Source organism: Salmo salar, chromosome 28 (assembly GCF_965601325.2).
Source record: "Salmo salar chromosome 28, fSalSal1, whole genome shotgun sequence".
Taxonomy (NCBI): Eukaryota; Metazoa; Chordata; class Actinopteri; order Salmoniformes; family Salmonidae; genus Salmo; species Salmo salar.
The window spans coordinates 35,779,302-35,800,308 of record NC_138318.1 but is presented as its reverse complement, the minus strand read 5'-3'; the positions used below and the strand labels follow the sequence as shown (position 1 = coordinate 35,800,308).

The window sequence follows — 21,007 nt, the reverse complement described above, 5'->3', positions numbered from 1 at the left end:
TAGAGATGTGTAGTCCACTGTGTAGCTAGCAGGACTGACTTTGTGTTAGCTAGCCAACGTTTAATTACTTCTGCGTCATGAACTAGACACGGACACGAATGATCCATTGGTAGCTTGTTGTTACCAAGTATTGGTGCTAACCGTGTGTTATAGGATGCTAGCATGCTAGTTAGCTACGGCGTCATAGGACACGGTGCACTAGGTGGGATTTCACGGAAGAATACTGTACCAAGTTATCTAGCGGAATAAACTAAGTTTGAGCCTATTTCTGGAAACATTGAACCACTGTAGTTTACATCAATTTTAATTTCTAGTGGTAGGTAGAAAAGTTATATTTTAGTGTTTCAGTGAATTGTTAGTGAGGGAGGCCCTGCTCTCTCGCTTCCCCAGTTGTTTAGTTAATTTTCATGCCAATCTCCTTTGCATTAGCGTAACCTCTCCTGTAGCCTATCAACTATGTGTCGGTCTATCCCTGTTCTCTCCTCTCTGCACAGGCCATACAAACGCTTCACATCGTGTGGCTGCTGCTACTCTAACCTGGTGGTCCCAGTGCGCACGACCCACTTGGAGTTCCAGGTCTCCGGCAGCCTCTGGAACTGCCGGTCTGCGGCCAACAAAGCAGAGTTCATCTCAGCCTATGCTACCCTCCAGTCCCTCGACTTCTTGGCGCTGACGGAAACATGGATTACCACAGAAAACACTGCTACTCCTACTGCTCTCTCCTCGTCTGACCACGTGTTCTCGCACACCCCGAGAGCATCTGGTCAGCGGGGTGGTGGCACTGGAATCCTCATCTCTCCCAAGTGGACATTCTCTCTTTCTCCCCTGACCCATCTGTCTATCTCCTCATTTGAATTCCATGCTGTCACAATCACTAGCCCATTCAAGCTTAACATCCTTACCATTTATTGCCCTCCAGGTTCCCTTGGAGAGTTCATCAATGAGCTTGACGCCTTGATAAGTTCCTTTCCTGAGGATGGCTCACCCCTCACAGTTCTGGGCGACTTTAACCTCCCAATGTCTACCTTTGACTCATTTCTCTCTGCCGCCTCCTTTCCACTCCTCTCCTCTTTTGACCTCACCCTCTCACCATCCCCCCCTACTCACAAGGCAGGCAATACGCTTCACCTTATCTTCACTAGATGCTGTTCTTCTACTAATCTCACTGCAACTCCCCTCCAAGTCTCCGATCACTACCTTGTATCCTTTTCCCTCTCGCTCTCCTCCAACACTACTCACTCTGCCGCTACTCAGATGGTATTGCGCCGTCGCAATCTTCGCTCTCGCTCTCCTGCTACTCTCTCCTCTTCCATCCTATCATCTCTTCCCTCTGCTCAATCCTTCCCCAACCAATCTCCTGATTCTGCCTCCTCAACCCTCCTCTCCTCCCTTTCTGCATCGTTTGACTCTCTTTGTCCCCTATCCTCCCGACCGGCCCGGTCCTCCCCTCCTGCTCCGACTCATTGCGAGCTCACAAAACAGGGCTCCGGGCAGCCGAGCGGAAATGGAGGAAAACTAGCCTCCCTGCGGACCTGGCATCTTTTTCACTCCCTCCCCTCTACAAAGCCACTTTCTACCACTAACTTCCAAGCATCTGCCTCTAACCCTAGGAAGCTCTTTGCCACCTTCTCCTCCCTCCTGAATCCTCCTCCCCCTCCTCCCTCTCTGCGGATGACTTCGTCAACCATTTTGAAAAGAAGGTCGACGACATCCGATCCTCGTTTGTTAAGTCAAACGACACCGCTGGTCCTGCTCACATTGCCCTACCCTATGCTTTGACCTCTTTCTCCCCTCTCTCTCCAGATGAAATCTTGCGTCTTGTGACGGCCGGCCGCCCAACAACCTGCCCGCTTGACCCTATCCCCTCCTCTCTTCTCCAGACCATTTCCGGAGACCTTCTCCCTTACCTCACCTCGCTCATCAACTCATCCTTGACTGCTGGCTACGTCCCTTCCGTCTTCAAGAGAGCGAGAGTTGCACCCCTTCTCAAAAAACCTACACTCGATCCCTCCGATGTCAACAACTACAGACCAGTATCCCTTCTTTCTTTTCTCTCCAAAACTCTTGAACTTGCCGTCCTTGGCCAGCTCTCCTGCCATCTCTCTCAGAATGACCTTCTTGATCCAAATCAGTCAGATTTCAAGGCTGGTCATTCAACTGAGACTGCTCTTCTCTGTGTCACGGAGGCTCTCCGCACTGCTAAAGCTAACTCTCTCTCCTCTGCTCTCATCCATCTAGACCCATCTGCTGCCTTTGATACTGTGAACCATCAGATCCTCCTCTCCACCATCTCCGAGTTGGGCATCTCCAGCGCGGCTCACTCTTGGATTGCGTCCTACCTGACAGGTCGCTCCTACCAGGTGGTGTGGCGAGAATCCGTCTCCGCACCACGTGCTCTCACCACTGGTGTCCCCCAGGGCTCAGTTCTAGGCCCTCTCCAATTCTCGCTATACACCAAGTCACTTGGCTCTGTCATATCCTCACATGGTCTCTCCTATCATTGCTACGCAGACGACACACAATTAATCTTCTCCTTTCCCCCTTCTGATAACCAGGTGGCAAATCCCATCTCTGCATGTCTGGCATACATATCAGTGTGGATGACGGATCACCACCTCAAGCTGAACCTCGGCAAGACGGAGCTACTCTTCCTCCCGGGGAAGGACTGCCCTTTCCATGATCTCGCCATCACAGTGGACAACTCCATTGTGTCCTCCTGCCAAAGTGCTAAGAGCCTTGGCGTGACCCTGGACAACACCCTGTCGTTCTCCGGTAACATCAAGGCAGTGACCCGATCCTATAGGTTCATGCTATACAACATTCGCAGAGTACGACCCTGCCTCACACAGGAAGCGGCGCAGGTCCTAATCCAGGCACTTGTCATCTCCCGTCTAGATTACTGCAACTCGCTGCTGGCGAGGCTCCCTGCCTGTGCCATTAAACCCCTACAACTCATCCAGAATGCCGCAGCCCGTCTGGTGTTCAACCTTCCCAAGTTCTCTAATGTCATCCCGCTCCTCCGCACACTCCACTAGCTTCCAGTTGAAGCTCGCATCTGCTACAAGACCATGGTGCTTGCCTACGGAGCTGCGATGGGAACGGCACCTCCGTACCTTCAGGCTCTGATCAGGCCCTACACCCAAACAAGGGCACTGCGTTCATCCACCTCTGGCCTGCTGGCCCCCCTAACTCTGCAGAAGCACAGTTCCCGCTCAGCCCAGTCAAAACTGTTTGATGCTCTGGCACCCCAATGGTGGAACAAGCTCCCTCACGACGCCAGGACAGCGGAGTCAATCACCACCTTCCGTAAACACCTGAAACCCCACCTCTCTAAGGAATACCTGGGATAGGATAAAGTAATCCTAGATGTACTATTGTAAAGTGGTTGTTCCACTGGATATCATAAGGTGAATGCACCAATTTGTAAGTCGCTCTGGATAAGAGCGTCTGCTAAATGACGTAAATGTAAAAATATACTACCCACCACTGCGACCTGTACGCTCTCGTTGGCTGGCCCTCGCTTCATACTCGTTGCCAAACCCACTGGCTCCAGGTCATCTACAAGACCCTGCTAGTTAAGTCCCCCCTTATCTCCGCTCACTGGTCACCATAGCAGCACCCACATGTAGCACACCCTCCAGCAGGTATATCTCTCTGGTCACCCCCAAAGCCAATTCCTCCTTTGGCCGTCTCTCCTTCCAGTTCTCTGCTGCCAATGACTGGAACGAACTACAAAAATCTCTGAAACTGGAAACACTTATCTCCCTCACTAGCTTTAAGCACCAGCTGTCAGAGCAGCTCACAGATCACTGCACCTGTACATAGCCCATCTATAATCTGGCCCCAACAACTACCTCTTCCCCTACTGTATTTATTCATTTTATTTATTTTGCTCCTTTGCACCCCATCATTTATTTCTACTTTGCACTTTCTTCTACTACAAATCTACCATTCCAGTGTTTTACTTGCTATATTGTATTTACTTCGCCACCATTGCCTTTACCTCCCTTATCGCATCTCATTTACTCACATTGTATATAGACTTATTTTTCTACTGTATTATTGACTGTATGTTTGTTTTACTCCATGTGTAACTGTGGTGTTGTATGTTGTCAAACTGCTTTGCTTTATCTTGGCCAGGTCGCAATTGTAAATGAGAACTTGTTCTCAACTTGCCTACCTGGTTAAATAAAGGTGAAATAAATAAATAAATAAAAAATTGCTGCATACAATAGCTGTAGGATCAGCAGAAGCATACAGCGCAGTTAGAGGGACATAAATTAGGTTACACACATTGTCTTCCAACGCCCTTGGGATAATGTACATTAGCTGAAGCATTATGACTACTTAGCAACACAATGGTAGGGATTAACTGAGCTGGGCTTGGGTCATTGATAAGTCATTGTCTCAATGCAGCCTCATAATGCTGTGAAAAGATCCAGGAACCGGAATTATTTGGGTGGATCCCATCCCCCTTATAAAACCAGCTTTGTTTCCATAAGGCTTAAAAATTGTCAATAAATGTTACACCCACGGAGCTGCAATAGTCACGTAGCCAGTTATGGAGGGCTAAAAGTCTGCTGGACCATTTAATGCCACGATTGAGGGAGGGCACAGGGCTAGATATTATGGGGCTTTTGTTGGTGTCAAGCAGAGACCCAATCAGTTCTTTAAAACCCATCTTCAGCTGTTCTGTGCTGCCCTTCATTGAATCCCACATGAACTAAGATAACCTGCATCAGGAAATGTAGTCTTAAAATGTTTGGGTGCAGCTTATTGATGTCCTGTACTCATGTTGCTGTATAGCAAGTTTTTGCACCAGGGACTGAGACATTTCTCACCATTGCACTGCCCAATACAACAGCCGGAGAAGGGGATGGAGAAATCAACCCATTCCTACCCCTCACACAATTTGTGGAACCTTTCACGGGCCCACCAGAAGCAGGATAGCGTATGCCCGCAACTCCCGGCTATAGGTTCAGACCTTCCATAGCAGGCATTGCCCCGTCAGATCCAGAGAGAGTGAAAGGAGCCGAACTGGACGACGAATCCGCTGCTTGAGTCAGCGTAGTTGAAGTCAGCTAAGCTGCCGCAGACACAGGCAGTCCCAGCGATGAAGGAACAGGTAGATCAGGCACCAGAGCGGCGAAGCTATTCTTCATGTCGATCTGCTCCGGACCTCTCGCAGACACTCTAGTCCATTTAGCAGCATGCTGCTGCCTTTTGTTTCCATGACTTGTGACCATCGCTGATTGGAGCAAATCCTCTTGCTGTTCTCGTTATACTCCACTACAAGATGGAGGAGGAGAAGTAGATGGAGACAACTTCCTTAGCAGGCAAGTTCCAGGTAGCACAGGCCATTCGGGTAGGGACAGATGTCAAGGCAGGGATACATCCATCAAGCCCAGCGGCGTCCAGCCACAGGAGTTGAGAACAATAAAGTTCCAATTAGCATTTTCCCCATAAGAATTGAAATTTGCTTGCAAAGGATAGCTACCTCATTTCTGTAATCCTCTGTAAGCAAACAATTGCTGCATTGGAACTCCGGATTGTCACTATGGTACCAGGCAAGAGCGTAATAAACAGCTTCTACAGCGCTGAAAACGTTTGTTTGCTATTCCAGGCAAATTGGGCTCAATTGCAACCTAGCTAGTTGGTAAACATCCAGTCCAGACTTATGAACAAAATAAAAAACTTCAGAAACAGACCGAAACAGTTCGAGGTGCAGGAGGTATCAGAGTTTATGACAGAAAGAATTTACACATTTTGTGCTCTTGTAGGAAGCAATCACTCCACCATTGCTGACTACAAATGATCTATAACTGGGCTAATAACTAACTAACTAGCAAAGGATAGGAAATAAAAAATGTGCACGTGGCTACATGCAGCTCTTGCTATGATCTCAAAACTAGCTCATCTACTCGCGACTGCTCATGCTGTAAACACAGTTCAGGGCCTCCCGAGTGGCGCAGTGGTCTAAGGCACTGCATCGCAGTGCTAGCTGTGCCACTAGAGATCCTGGTTCGAGTCCAGGCTCTGTCGCAGCCAGTCGCAACCGGGAGACCCATGGGGCGGTGAACAATTGGCCCAGCGTCGTCCGGATTAGGGGAGGGTTTGGCCGGCAGGGATTTTCTTGTCCCATTGCACACTAATGACTCCTGTGGTGGGCGCAATGCACACGATGCAGGTGTAGTGTTTCCTCTACGACATTGGTGCGGCTGGCTTCCGGGTTAAGCAGGCATTGTGTCAAGAAGAAGTGTGGCTTGGCTGGGTTGTGTTTCGGGGGACGCAGGGCTCTCGAACTTCACCTCTCCCGAGTCCGTATGGGAATCGCAGCGATGGGACAATTGGATACCACGAAATTAGGGAGAAAAAATGAGTACATTTAAAAAAAAATAATACAGTCCAGTTGAAAGTGAATGGCACAGATCCATATATAGCAATGATCTATTTGTATATAGGCCTACTGCAGCTCTGATTGGTCATGCTGCACCGGTCTGTGTGAAGTACAGGCTGAGTTGTGCCTGTAAATGCAATAGAACTCTATTCAAATGCATTCCGCCTACAAGAAAATATCTTGCATAATTAGTTTAGCATACTAAATCTTGATAGTGTTAACTAAGGGGGAAAAACTCCAGAAAGTTGACTGAAGTTCAATCTCGTGCTTCTCTGCACGGGATGATATTTCTTTTAGAGGGAACATTGATCACAAGTAGTGATGCACCGATATGACATTTTTGGGCTGATACCGATATCCAATATTTTCCTTGCCCCCAAAAAAACGATACCGATATTTACAATTTTAGCAGCTTTTTAAGCATTCTAGTACAGTTAAATAGTTACACACACACACACACACACACACACACGTTCTAAGGCACTGTATCTCAGTGCAAGAGGCGTCAATACAGTCCCTGGTTCGATTCCAGGCTGTATCACATACGGCCGTGATTGGGAGTCCCATAGGGCGGTGCACAATTGGCCCAGCATCGCCCGGGCCGTCATTGTAAATAAGAATTTGTTCTTAACTGACTAGTTAAATAAAGTTCACACACAAAGATATTTTGTTGGCATTTACGCATGTCCCCATTACCTATTTCTTTCACGTACTTGCTGTGCTGTTTCGTTGTTCATTTGTTTCATTCTCAACCAGGAACTCTATGGAACGCCGTTTGGTTCTTTGCGTGTCAAAAAAGATTCACATCAAATAACACTATAATCACGTCAATAATAATTCACATTAAATACTAAATCATGAAACTGAATCAATGCAGTTAGTAACTTAGAAGAAAAGAAAACCTAAATTGATTGCCAATCAGTATTTCTACGCCTCTGTACATTGCATCTCAAATTATTTACATATTTTCACAAGGCAAAAAAGTTGAATTACAAAACATTTCTGCACAATTTCCCAGTAAAAGACCAAGGTGATGATGGTCCTTTTAGTGTGATATCACGTAGTTATTGACAATAATTGTGAGCTTGCTCATGTTTGTGAGAAAGAGAATTGTAATGAGTTGCCTTAGAACAAGCATTTAGGTTTAGGGTTGTAGTTCTAGAAATACATATCTAGATATAAGCTTGTTGACCAATCAGGACCTGAATATGACTGCACGTTAAATAATTATTTAACATGTTCATTAGTGTAATAACTCCGTAAAAAATGATCACTCATATTTCATATGTCACAACGATTCATCGATACGTATGCTATGATGCTGGTAGAGTTGTCTCGTGCACCTACAGTGCTGGTCATAAAAAAAGTTAGCTAGCTGATGGATGCAAACAATGCAGTTCTTCCCCAAAAACATAGCAAAATGACATCATCTGTTTCAGTAGCTATAGCTAGGTGACATCATCTAAAATAACCCTAATTTATAAGACCGTTCTTATTTGATTAATGGTGGTTGGACACATCTATATGAAGCTAGCCACAATAAGGATTAGCCACAAGTGGGCCTTCCGGTTAGCTTTCAAAATAAAAGTATGGCATAATTATACTATGTATTCATTTGTGTCACTGTCAATGACACTTATGTTGAAGGCATACTGCAAATTTCACTATTGTGCCTAATCCTTATTGTGGCTAGCTTCACAACACATAACCCGGGCTGGTTGAGCCTCACTAGCCAGATGAAGCTAGCTGGCTGCTTATAACGTTAACCCTGTTGCCCAAAGCTAAGTAGCTGGCTAGCTATTTATTTTCATGAACTGAAGTTCAATTTCAATAGGCGAACAACAAGTGGCAACCTAGATAATACTTACTCACAAGGATTCCTAAATCATTGCTAAAAATAATGAAAATGACTGCAGTTTCTACTTGTCATTGTTTTCAGGCTGATTGTACTGGTGCTAGCTTGGTACCAAGCTAAAGCTAGCTACCCCAGAAGTTGCGGTCGAACAAATGATGCTTTATTACCAACGCAGTATTGTAAACATTGTCCGTGGCCGGTGTTTGCAGACTTTTTTGTACTGCTTTGACAGTGCAACCCTATCTTTTTTGACACGCAAAGACCCAAACGGCATTCCATAGTATTGATGTCGTGAAGCTAATAGCAGTGACGTTATTACTGTGTCCGGTAGGGAAACATCTGATAAATAGTGCACTTGATAATGTGTACCGGTTCTCGACGAATCGGCGAAAGTCAACGTAACCCACGACAGAACAGTTGATTGTCAAGGGCAATGAATTCCATAATGGATTTCACCTTTGAGTTGTCTTGCTGAAATGTTTCTTACTCTTTCAAATGACTGCTCGACTTGTTGACTGCTCGGTCCACACAGCAGACATTGTGGGCTAGGTTAGGAATGCTGTGTTGCATGTGTAGCGCAACATTTTACGTGGCGTCATTATGTTCTGTAAAATTAAAGGAGAGCCGCACACTCTAGGAGCTCAGATGCAATAATTTAATAACCAACATTTTGACAGACAAGCTGTCTTCATCAGGGTATCATTACATCCTGTACCTACGTTATATAGGTATGCATGTCAGCTTTGACATCGTTTTTTTTACATCGGCATTAAACTAGACATCGGGCCGATACCGATGTTGGCATTTTTTGCCAATATCGTCCGATTCTGATATGTTCACCCCTAATCACAAGTCAGTCTTAACGTGGCTAATAGGCTCGCTTATCTATTCATGTAACTATGTATTTAGCAAACAAAGCCCGGAGCCTAGCTAACTAGCTGCTGGAAGGATGGGTGAGTCACTTTGATAGAAAGAAATGTGAGTCACTTTGATAGCTAGCTATGCTGAACTTGAATAACTCTTATCTACAGTTAGCATAGCTCTTAGTTTTCAATAAAAATGTATTTGTCATCGATAGAATTAGCGGGCAAGCAGGAAAGTTCCCATTCAGTTGTGGGCTAGTATTCCATTGTTTATCAGCCAACTAAAGCTGAAAAAGTTTATCTACTGTTCCCTCGTTAGATTTTAGCTCATCTCGCTAAGGCTAACATTGGTTGTTGATCTTATAGGCAACTGAGAAAGAGGTAGCCTACCTGTTCACAGTTGTTAGATAAATTGGACTGTAAAGTTCCCAAATGTACAAGGACTTCTGTAATACTTATGTAACAGTTTAGCTTCCGTCCCTCTCCTCGCCCCACCTGGGTTCGAACCAGGGACCCTCTGCACACAACAACTGCATCCCACGAAGCATCGTTACCCATTGCTCCACAAAAGCAGCGCAAGGGGAACAACTACTTCAAGATCTCAGAGCGAGTGACGTCACAGATTGAAACGCTATTAGCGCGCTAACTAGCTAGCCATTTCACATCGGTTACACTGACATATTTGCAGAAATCCATTCAGGTGTATTTCGTGGCTTTTGGAGAATCCTTTCTAATGATCTAACGTTGCACTGTTGCTACTTCCTGTAAATACACAGTCCAGTTCAAAGTTAATGATGGAATGCCCGTATGGCAAATGTGTTATTTGCATATAGGCCTAGTGTAGCTCTGATTGGCTATGGTGCACCGGTCTGTGTAGTCTGGGCTGGGACAAGACTGACACGTCTTGACTAGGTTTTATTTACTGCAATGTCTAGAAATTGTCCAAATGTATGGCCACTTTCCCACTCTATGAAAGTATAAAAACTTTAAAATGACCATATCTATGTCCTCGCCTGTCAGAAAATGTGGGGGAAAAAGGCATCATTCTTCCTGGGGGGTGTAAATGAACCGATTTTAATAAGATTTCATGTTGCTAAAACACTGTCAATTCCACTTTAAATATTAACATTTTGCATCATCAACAATGTTGAGCAGCGTTTGTACTTGGGTGCGTATGGGTCCACGGACCTCTTTTTTTCCACAAACGGCGTCAAAAAAAAAAAAAGAAGAGTATGATCAAACATCTGAGCAGTTAATTAAAGATAATTTGATCTTAATGAGGCAGAAACAGTAGCAGCACTCAGTCTAATGGGGGCCCATCCATGAAAGTCATTTAAAAAGCGTGACTCCTCTCACCCGTATCCCTCTCATGGGTGTAAAACAGCTGTTTTACACCCAGAACAATGTGTGTACACTACAGAGCGGTTAATGAAAACCACCTCAACGTTACTTAGTCAAATTTGAGCTATATAAAATGTCACTGGGAGAACTGTTCCTTAAACAATCCACTACTTAGCAGACTGCATTTTATGTAGGGCTAGCAGCAGCAAATTTTGTCTGGAACAAAAAAGAACAGTAAATGAAAATGCCACTAATCGACAGCTGTGGAAAATGGATGACCTTTGACCCTCTTTCATCGCTGCCTGGCGTGTTCTCAGAGTGCTGGTGCATTCTGATTCTGAGAGCTACGAGCTCCATTCACTCAACGAAGAGTGATTTCAAAATAAAAAAAATGGGCACCTAAGCAGAATCTGCCTTCCTCAGTCCATCATGGGTTGGTAGCGATTTTGATCCCTCAACTATCCAATTTCAACAATGTTCCTCTAATAAGTTCTTAAAGGAGAGAGGTTAAGCCTAAAGCAGGAGAACATCATGCTGCAGGTGGAATATGGCATCGGTCCCAATAGCACTAGAGTTGCTACCATCTCAGGGTATACCCCTCTCACTGTTTAAACCACAGACAAATAGCAGATTGACCTTGAAACCATCTCTGCTACCACGAGCTACATACAACCTGGCTCAGTCAGGCTATGTTGTTTTGTGGAGGTTTGGACCTCCAGAGGGATTCCCCCTGTCATTCTGTGGCTTCATCCCAAATGAGGCACCCTATTCCCTATATAGTGCACTACTTTTGACCAGGACCCATAGGACACTATGTAGGGAATAGGGTGCAGTTTGGGATTCAGACAGTGACTGAGTCCGGTTCGCAGTACTTGCGTTCTAAGTAATAGGCTGACTGGGTTTGCCCAAATAGGTTTTATAGTATGTGAAGAAAAAAAAAATATATATATATATATATATATATATATTCCAGTATGTGATAAATGCCAGAACATCATACTCATTTTAACCTTCACCTAGTGGAATTCCCTGCGTGCCATTGAGGAAGAGAATCATCTTTTCAGACCCACGTGTTCTTGACAACAGCTGATAATGAGATAAGGGTTAATGTGATAAGGTGTAATGAATGACAGGAAACAACGCAACTGCTCAATAGATGACGCATTCTCAGTATGGGTGAGCCTGTTTATTTATTTAACTACGCAAGTCAGTTAAGAACAAATTCTTATTTACAATGACGGCCTACCAGAAGGCAAAAGGCCTCCTGCGGGGGCTGGGATTAAAAATACAAAAAAAACTGAGGACAAAACACACATCACGATAAGAGATACACCAGAACACTACATAAAAGAGATACCTAAGACAACACAGCATGGCAGCAGCACAGAACAACATGGTAGCAACACAGCACAACATGGCAGCAGCATGGCACGGCAGCAGCACGGCACAACATGGTAGCAGCACGGCACAACATGGCAGCAGCATGGCACAACATGGTAGCAGCACGGCACAACATGGTAGCAGCACGGCACAACATGGTAGCAGCACGGCACAACATGGCAGCAGCACGGCACAACATGGCAGCAGCACGGCACGGCAGCAGCACGGCACAACATGGCACAACATGGCAGCAGCACGGCACGGCAGCAGCACGGCACAACATGGCAGCAGCACGCCACAACATGGCAGCAGCCTGGCACAACATGGCAGCAGCACGGCACGGCACAGCAGCACAGCACAGCAGCACAGCACAACATGGCAGCAGCCTGGCACGGCACAGCAGCAGCACAGCACAACATGGCAGCAGCACGCCACGGCACAGCAGCAGCACGGCACAACATGGCAGCAGCACGGCACGGCAGCAGCACGGCACAACATGGCAGCAGCACGGCACAACATGGCAGCAGCACGGCACGGCAGCAGCAGCACAACATGACAGCAGCACGGCACGGCAGCAGCACAACATGGCAGCAGCACAAACATGGTACAAACATTGTTAGGCACAGACAACAGCACAATGGGCAAAAAGGTAGAGATAACAATACATCACACAAAGCAGCCACAACTGTCAGTAAGAGTGTCCATGATTGAGTCTTTGAATGAAGAGATTGAGATAAAACTGTCCATTTTGAGTGTTTGTTGCAGCTCGTTCCAGTCGCTAGCTGCAGCAAACTGAAAAGACCCATGGATGTGTGTGCTTTGGGGACCTTTAACAGAATGTGACTGGCAGAACGGCTGTTGTATGTGGAGGATGAGGGCTGCAGTAGATATCTCAGATAGGGGGAAGTGAGGCCAAAGAAGGCCAAAGAAGGTTTTATAAATACGCATCAACAAGTGTGTCTTGCATCAGGTATACAGAGATGGCCAGTTTACAGAGGAGTATAGAGTGCAGTGATGTGTCCTTTAAGGAGCATTAGTGGCAAATCTGATGGCCGAAAGGTAAAGAACATCTAGTCGATCAAGAGCACCCTTACCTGCCAATCTATAAATCTAGCATGGGTAGGATGGTCATCTGAATCATGGTTCATTTGACAGCTGGGGTGAGAGGAGCGATTACGATAGAGGAAACCAAGTCTAGATTTAACCTTAGGCTGCAGCTTGGATATGTGCTGACAGAAGGACAGTGTACCGTCTAGCCTTACTCCCAATTACTTGTATGAGTTGACTACCTAAAGCTTTAAACCCTCAGAGGTAGTAATCACACCTGTGGGGAGAGGGGCATTCTTCTTACCAAACCACATGACCTTTGTTTTGGAGGTGTTCAGAACAAGGTTAAAGGGCAGAGAAAGCTTGTTGGACACTAAGAACGCTTTGTTGTAGAGCGTTTAACACAAAATAGAGGGAGGGACAAGCTGAGTATAAGACTATTATCTGCACAGAAATGGATGAGAGAGCTTCCTACTGCCTGAGCTATGTTGAGAAGAGCATGGGGCCTAGGATCGAGCCTTGGGGTACACCCTTGGTGACAGGCAGTGGCTAAGACAGCTGATGTTCTGACTTAATACACTGCACACTTTGAGAGCGGTAGTCAGCAAACCAGGCCAAAAGACCCCTCAGAGACAGCAATACTCCTTAGCTGACCCACAAGAATGGAATGGTCTACCGTATCAAAAGCTTTGGCCAAGTGAATAAAAATACACTGCTTAGACTCAAGGGCAATGACGCCATAATTTAGAACCTTTAAGGTTGCAGTGACATCATTAACCTGAGCAGAATCCAGATTGCATATCAGAAAGAATACTATAGACATCAAGAAAACCAGTCAGTTGATTATTAACACGTTTTGATAAACAAGGCAAGAAAGAAATTGGCCTATAAAAGGACGCACCATGGCTGCCTTCCAAGCACTGGAAACTTCCTCAGAGAGGAGAAACAGGTTAAAAAAGATGAGAGATAAGCTCGGCGATGTTGTGTTGATTTAGTTACATTTTTACTAAATAGTAAATTATAAATACGGTAAATTCCGGACTATAAGCCGCAACTTTTTTCCCAGGCTTTGAACGTCACGGCTTAAACAATGACGCGGCTAATATATGGATTTTTCCCGCTTTCAATTTTTTTTTTTTTCAGAAAAACACATTCTGTGACGTGCTCAGTTTTTTGGCGGCATGAAGCTTTCATTAGACCAATGAAATTGCCGAACGGGTTAAGGTCAAACAACTTTTTTGTTTACTGTTTAGATTAAATCGAGCGCTCTCAAATCTCCCATCATTCTGATTACGGTACTCATTTTGTCACCCTCATGGCAAAGACACGGAGAAATGCATATGATGCAGCTTTCAAGTTGAAGGCAATTGATCTGGCTGTTGGAAAAGGAAATAGAGCTGCTGCACGGGAGCTTGGTCTTAATGAGTCGATGATAAGACGTTGGAAACAGCAGCGTTAGGAATTGACTCAGTGCAAAGACAACTAAAGCTTACTGCTAATTTTTTATTTTTTGTTACAAGCCGTGTTTCGTTAAAGCCTATTTATTTTTGTTACAAGCCGTGTTTCGTTAAAGCCTGTGTAACGTTCATTTGTTTCAATGTACCGGTAGGCACCTGCGGCTTATAGACATGTGCGGCTTATTTATTTTCAAAATAAAAAACATTTTTAAATTCAGTGGGTGTGGCTTATTTTCAGGTGCGCTTAATAGTCCGGAAATTACAGTAGTACTTAGTACTATTAGTACACAGACCAACTAGGATATGGCCAGTTTGTTGGAGGGAATCCGTTTGAGTAAGGTAAGGCGCAGAATAATCACTAAGCTTGATTACATTACGAGTAGCATAGTTATGTGGGATGCAAGGTGATTTACATCAGTTATTCTGTGTAGTCTGACTGCCAAGTAGTGAGATCTCAAAACACGTACATCTTGTAAAGTGGACCGATGCTCTCTAGGTAACAGATATGGTGGATCTGTAACTAGGCCAGCCCAGTACAGCTCGGTCCACTTCAGCTCTGTAGTGTAAAAAGGTTATGAACTTACCGCTGCTTCCACAGTCTGCACAGGACAGAAGCTCCTCTGACCTCTTGTCCCGATTGGACTCTTTCGTTCCCAAACAGAAACTGCATATTGGGATGGGGTCAGCGCGTAGCTGGGGAGAGAAACACAAACTGCATATTGGGATGGGGTCAGCGCGTAGCTGGGGAGAGAAACAGAAACTGCATATTGGGATGGGGTCAGCGCGTAGCTGGGCAGAGAAACAGAAACTGCATATTGGGATGGGATCAGCGCGTAGCTGGGCAGAGAAACAGAAACTGCATGGTCCCATGTGGTAGAGCACGGCGCATGAAATGCCAGGGTTGTGAGTTCGACTCCTACGTGGGACCAGTACAAAAAAAATTATGAACTCACTATTGTAAGTTTCTCTGGATAAGAGCATCTGCTAAATTACTAACATATAAAAAGTAATGCATATTGGGATGGGGTCAAAGCATAGCTGGGGAAGAGAAACACAAACTGCATTTTGAAATGGGGTCAGTAGAAAGTGTCAGAATGTACGAGGAGAACCATGATATGCTGTAAATAATATCTGTATTCTGGCATGCTGTATATGAAAGACAAACAATGTTCTAATGGATGCAGATAAAGTCATCATAAGCCCTCATAAGCCCTCAGTACTGTAAGGTACGTGTACCCTTTGTACAGAGGTACTGTACCGTAATATATGTAAAAGATGGGCCTTCAGCCATTCAATCTGAAAGGGGATGTGATCATCAGAAAAGGTGAGTTTTAAAAAAGGGGCTTAATCCAATTAAGAAAGCTTTACCCTACAGTTAGACAAGATCTCAAATCAATGGACTTTTATGGCATGGGAAACATGTTTACAAATAGATAAACAAAAGTGAAAAACAGTAAACACACAAAAGTTTCCCAAAGAGACATGTTATATTATGGCTTTGTATCGCTCTCTCTCACTGCAAAGAGTCAAGGACCTCTATAACAGGGGGGTGTCAGAGGCAGGCCCTAAAAATTGTCAAAGACTCCAGCCACCCAAGTCATAGACTCTCCGCACAGCAAGCAGTCTAGAACCAATAAAACCTTGAACAGTTTCTACCCCGAAGCCATAAGACTGCTAAATAGTTTGTTAAATAGTTAACCAATAGCTTCCCGGACTATCTGCATTGAGCCTTTTGACTGATAACATACACTGCTGCAACTGTTTATCATCTATCCTGTTGCCTAGTCACTCTATCCCTCAATACAGTGCATTCAGAAAGTATTCAGACTCGTTGACTTTCTCAATTTTGTTACATTACAGCCTTATTCTAAAATATATTAAATAACATCTCAATCTACACACAATACCCCATAATGACAAAGCGAAAACAGTTTTAGAAATGTTTTCAAATTTATAAAAAATAAAAAAATAAACGAAAAAGTATTCAGACCTGTAGAAAATTCAATTGATTGGACATGATTTCGAAAGGCACACACCTGTCTATATAAAGGTCCCACAGTTGACAGTGCATATCAGAGCAAAAACCAAGCCATGAGGTCGAAGGAATTGTCCGTAGAGCTCAGAGACAGAATTGTGCTGAGGCACAGATCTGGGGAAGGTTGCCAAAACATTTCTGCAGCATTGAAAGTCCCCAAAACAGAGGCCTCCATTATTCTTAAATGGAAGAAGTTTGGAACCACCAAGACTCTTCATAGAGCTGGCCGCCCGGCCAAACTGAGCAATCAGGGAAGAAGGAACTTCGTCAGGGAGGTGACCAAGAACCCGATCATCACTCTGACACAGCTCCAGAGTTCCTCTGTGGAGATGGGAGAACCTTCCAGGACAACCATCTCTGCAGCACTCCACCAATCAGGCCTTTATGGTAGAGTGGCCAGAAAGAAGCCACTCCTCAGTAAAAGGCACATGACAGTCCGCTTGGAGTTTGCCAAAAGGCACCTCCTATATCAAGATCCCCGTTGCCTGAATTGTTTTGTGCGTCCCCAAAAACTTTGAATAACATATTTTTAGATAGAGCCCCTTTGTGTGCACTTCCGGTAATACCGTATACCCCGGTATGCTACTGTAACGGTATGAACGTCTGCATACTGCTCAACCCTAAATATCAGCTTGCCTCAAGTCTACGTTAAAACAATAACTCTTGAATGAATGCTATAGTGCAGATTTTGGATTTATTTCACCTTTATTTAACCAGGTGCTTCATTCTTGTAGGATAGCCTACACCACACTTTCATCAGCTCTTAAACAAACTATTATAGTTGAACAGAATGTAGGATATTATAAACTGGGTGGTTCGAGCCCTGAATGCCGATTGTCTGACAGCCGTGGAATATCAGACGGTATACCACAGGTATGACAATTTGTATTTATTTTTACTGCTTTCATTACGTTGGTAACCAGTTTATAATAGCAATAAGGCACCTCGGGGGTTTGTGATATATGGCCAATATACCACGGCTAAGGGCTGTATCCACGCATGACGCAACACGGCGTGCTTAAGAACAGCCCTTAGTGGTGGAATATTGGCCATATACCGCATCTCCTCAGGCCTTATTGCTTAAATATGCCACTTGGCGGATATGCCACTCATCCAAAGTGACTTACAGTATGGTACAGGGGGTGCATATTTAGTACGAGTATCGCTCACCACGGGAACTGAACTCACGACCTTGGCTAGACGGGCATTATGTCATTGTGAACAATGGGTCAAAGAAAGTAGAAACAGTAAGTTGCTCTATCAAATAGTTGATTTTTCAAGCTCTGTCCTTTAAACTACTTCAAATCAGCAGGGCTGTCGGTCTCTAGTACGCCTAAATAGGCTGGACATTTGCATTTGATCACAATACAGTTGAAGTCGGAAGTTTACATACACTTAGGTTGGAGTCATTAAAACTCGTTTTAAACCCACTCCACACATTTATTGTAAACAAACTATAGTTTTGGAAACTCGGTTAGGACATTACTTTGTGCATGACACAAGTAGTGTTTCCAACAATTGTTTACAGATTATTTCACTGTATCACGATTCCAGTGGGTCAGAAGTTTGCATACAGTAAGTTGACTGTGCCTTTAAACAGCTTGGAAAAATCCAGAAAATGTCATGGCTTTAGAAGCTTCTGATAGGCTAATTGACATCATTTGAGTCAATTGGAGGTGTACCTGTGGATGTACACTGCTCAGAAAAAAAGGGAACACTAAAATAACAAATCCTAGATCTGAATGAAATAATCTTATTAAATACTTTTTTCTTTACATAGTTGAATGTGCTGACAACAAAATCACACAAAAATAAATCAATGGAAATCCAATTTATCAGCCCATGGAGGTCTGGATTTGGAGTCACACTCAAAATTAAAGTGGAAAACCACACTACAAGCTGATCCAACTTGATGTAATGTCCTTAATAACCTCTTATGGCTAGGGGGCAGTATTTTCACGGCTGGATAAAAAACGTACCCGATTTAATCTGGTTACTAATCCTACCCAGTAACTAGAATATGCATATACTTATTATATAGGGATAGAAAAGACCCTAAAGTTTCTAAAACTGTTTGAATGGTGTCTGTGAGTATAACAGAACTCAAATGGCAGGTCAAAACCTGAGAGATTCCTTTACAGGAAGTGGCCTGTCTGACCATTTCTTGAACTTCTTTTCCATCTCCATCTTTTACTAAGGATCTCTGCTCTAACGTGACACTTCCTACGTCGTCCATAGGCGCTCAGAGCCCGGGAAAAAACAGAATGTCGTCATCCCAGCCCCAGGCTGAAACACATTATCGCCTTTCTCAAGTGGCTGATCAAGGGACTCTGGGCTTAGGCGCGTGACTTGACCGCCCCCGTCTTTGTGATTTTTTCCTCTGTTTGCCGAAAAGGAGATTCCCGGTCGGAATATTATCGCTTTTCTACGAGAAAAATGGCATAAAAATTGATTTTAAACAGCGGTTGACATGCTTCGAAGTACGGTAATGGAATATTTAGAATTTTTTTGTCACGAATTGCGCCATGCGCACGACCCTTCTGTTCCATTTCGGATAGTGTCTGGAACGCACGAACAAAACGCCGCTATTCGGATATAACGATGGATTATTTTGGACCAAACCAACATTTGTTATTGAAGTAGCAGTCCTGGGAGTGCATTCTGACGAAGACAACAAAAGGTAATCAAACTTTTATAATAGTAAATATGATTATGGTGAGTGCTAAACTTGCCGGGTGTCTAAATAGCTAGCCCGTGATGCCCGAGCTATGTACTTAGAATATTGCAAAATGTGCTTTCACCAAAAAGCTATTTTAAAATCGGACATATCGAGTGCATAGAGGAGTTCTGTATCTATAATTCTTAAAATAATTGTTATGCTTTTTGTGAACGTTTATCGTGAGTAATTTAGTAAAATGTTAGCGAATTCCCCGGAAGTTTGCGGGGGGTATGCTAGTTCTGAACGTCACATGCTAATGTAAAAAGCTGGTTTTTGATATAAATATGAACTTGATTGAACAAAACATGCATGTATTGTATAACATAATGTCCTAGGGTTGTCATCTGATGAAGATCATCAAAGGTTAGTGCTGCATTTAGCTGTCTTCTGGGTTTTGGTGACATTATATGCTAGCTTGAAAAATGGGTGTCTGATTATTTCTGGCTTGGTACTCTGCTGACATAATCTAATGTTTTGCTTTCGTTGTAAAGCCTTTTTGAAATCGGACAGTGTGGTTAGATTAACGAGAGTCTTGTCTTTAAATAGCTGTAAAATAGTCATATGTTTGAGAAATTGAAGTAATAGGATTTTTAAGGTTTTAAATCGCGCCACAGCTTCAAGTGGCTGTTACGTAGGTGGGACGAATTCGTTCCGCCTAGCCCATAGAGGTTAACTATGGGACAGAATTTGCTTTTGGGCTTAAAATGTGTGCCAGTTCGTTGATGTGTTTCTTGGCCCGAAACAGTGTTTTGTGAAAACACATGCTTAAGTTTAATCTTACGGAAGAATTTGAACAGATCTACTTTCGTATCAAATGGTTTATCTGTACATGTAGGTACAAAAGAGAGACCCTTAGATAAGACTGAGACTTGAGCGTCAGTAAGGTCTTTTTTGGAGAGGTTAATTACCGCGTCCTGCTGTAGCGCCGTGTCCACGGCCTGTGATCCTGGTCTCCTCTTCGACCGCTTGCCTCTCCTACATCGTTTCTTTTCTTTCGTAGAGCCTTGTGTTGCTTCCGGGCTAGAAAAACCGGCTGTGTGCCATGGTAGCTGGAGTCACTGTCTGTAGGGAATTCGCTCTCGGTGGATGCCTCTGTGTCCACATTTCCATGTCCTCCTGCTGCTGCGTATCTGCGTCCCTCAATAAGTGGTGTGTCCCTACGTCGGCCTCTCCGTGCTCCTGTCCTTGGGCCTTCCCATGCATACACCTGGTTAAGCTGGTAATCCTCTGTGTAACGCTGATATTTCTTGATCTTTGTTGCTTGTAAAGAGTCTCTGTATTTCCCAATGGACTGGTTGATCGCGTCGTCTATGGCTGTAAAATTAAGGCCTAGAATCTCCTTCATAACAACCTCATGTTCGCTAATCTTAACTACAACTTCTTTTGCTTCCTTCGACACATGCTCAACGATTAATAACATTAAATCTAGTGAACATTTATTGAGTATATCACTCCATTGATGAACGAAAGTTTTGTCGTTTTTCCCTATTGTAGGCTCCTTCTGTATTCTCAGTCCTCTTGGAATGCGCTTGTTGCGCCAATACTCGCTAAGAGTGGTGCCATGCAGGAACAAACGAGTTTCTTTCTCTCGAAGTCTCTGGAGTTGGATTGTCTATACACTTTTGTAATATTTGTGAAATACATATTGTTATGTTTGGTAGCACTTATTTATTTATTTTACTTTGCCTCCAACCCCTTTCCATACGTGGAACGGATGTGGGTGGGGCTAGGTCTACATAGAGGTGCTGTTTTCAGAAAATTCACAAAAGCTCTGACGAAGGCCGTTAGGCCGATACGTAAGCTTATTAAATATCAGTGATACTATCAAGAACAGTGTGTGGTTTCCTTTTTTTCCTTCAAATGCCTGAAGGTACCACGTTCAGCTGTACAAACAATAGTACGCAAGTATAAAC

The 21,007-nt window shown here is 44.1% G+C and overlaps 1 protein-coding gene across 4 annotated transcripts in view; it reads right to left on the bottom strand.

Annotated features, from left to right (window-relative positions):
- The window catches only part of LOC106589879 (histone acetyltransferase KAT6B), a 102,607-nt gene that overhangs the window by 68,407 nt on the left and 13,193 nt on the right, over nucleotides 1-21,007 (bottom strand). For all 4 annotated transcript variants that reach the window (XM_045710443.2, XM_045710447.2, XM_045710442.2 and 1 more), the window contains exon 3: nucleotides 14,925-15,033. In XM_045710443.2, coding sequence (XP_045566399.1) covers nucleotides 14,925-15,033 — 109 coding nt within the window. The remainder of the gene's footprint in view (nucleotides 1-14,924; nucleotides 15,034-21,007) is intronic.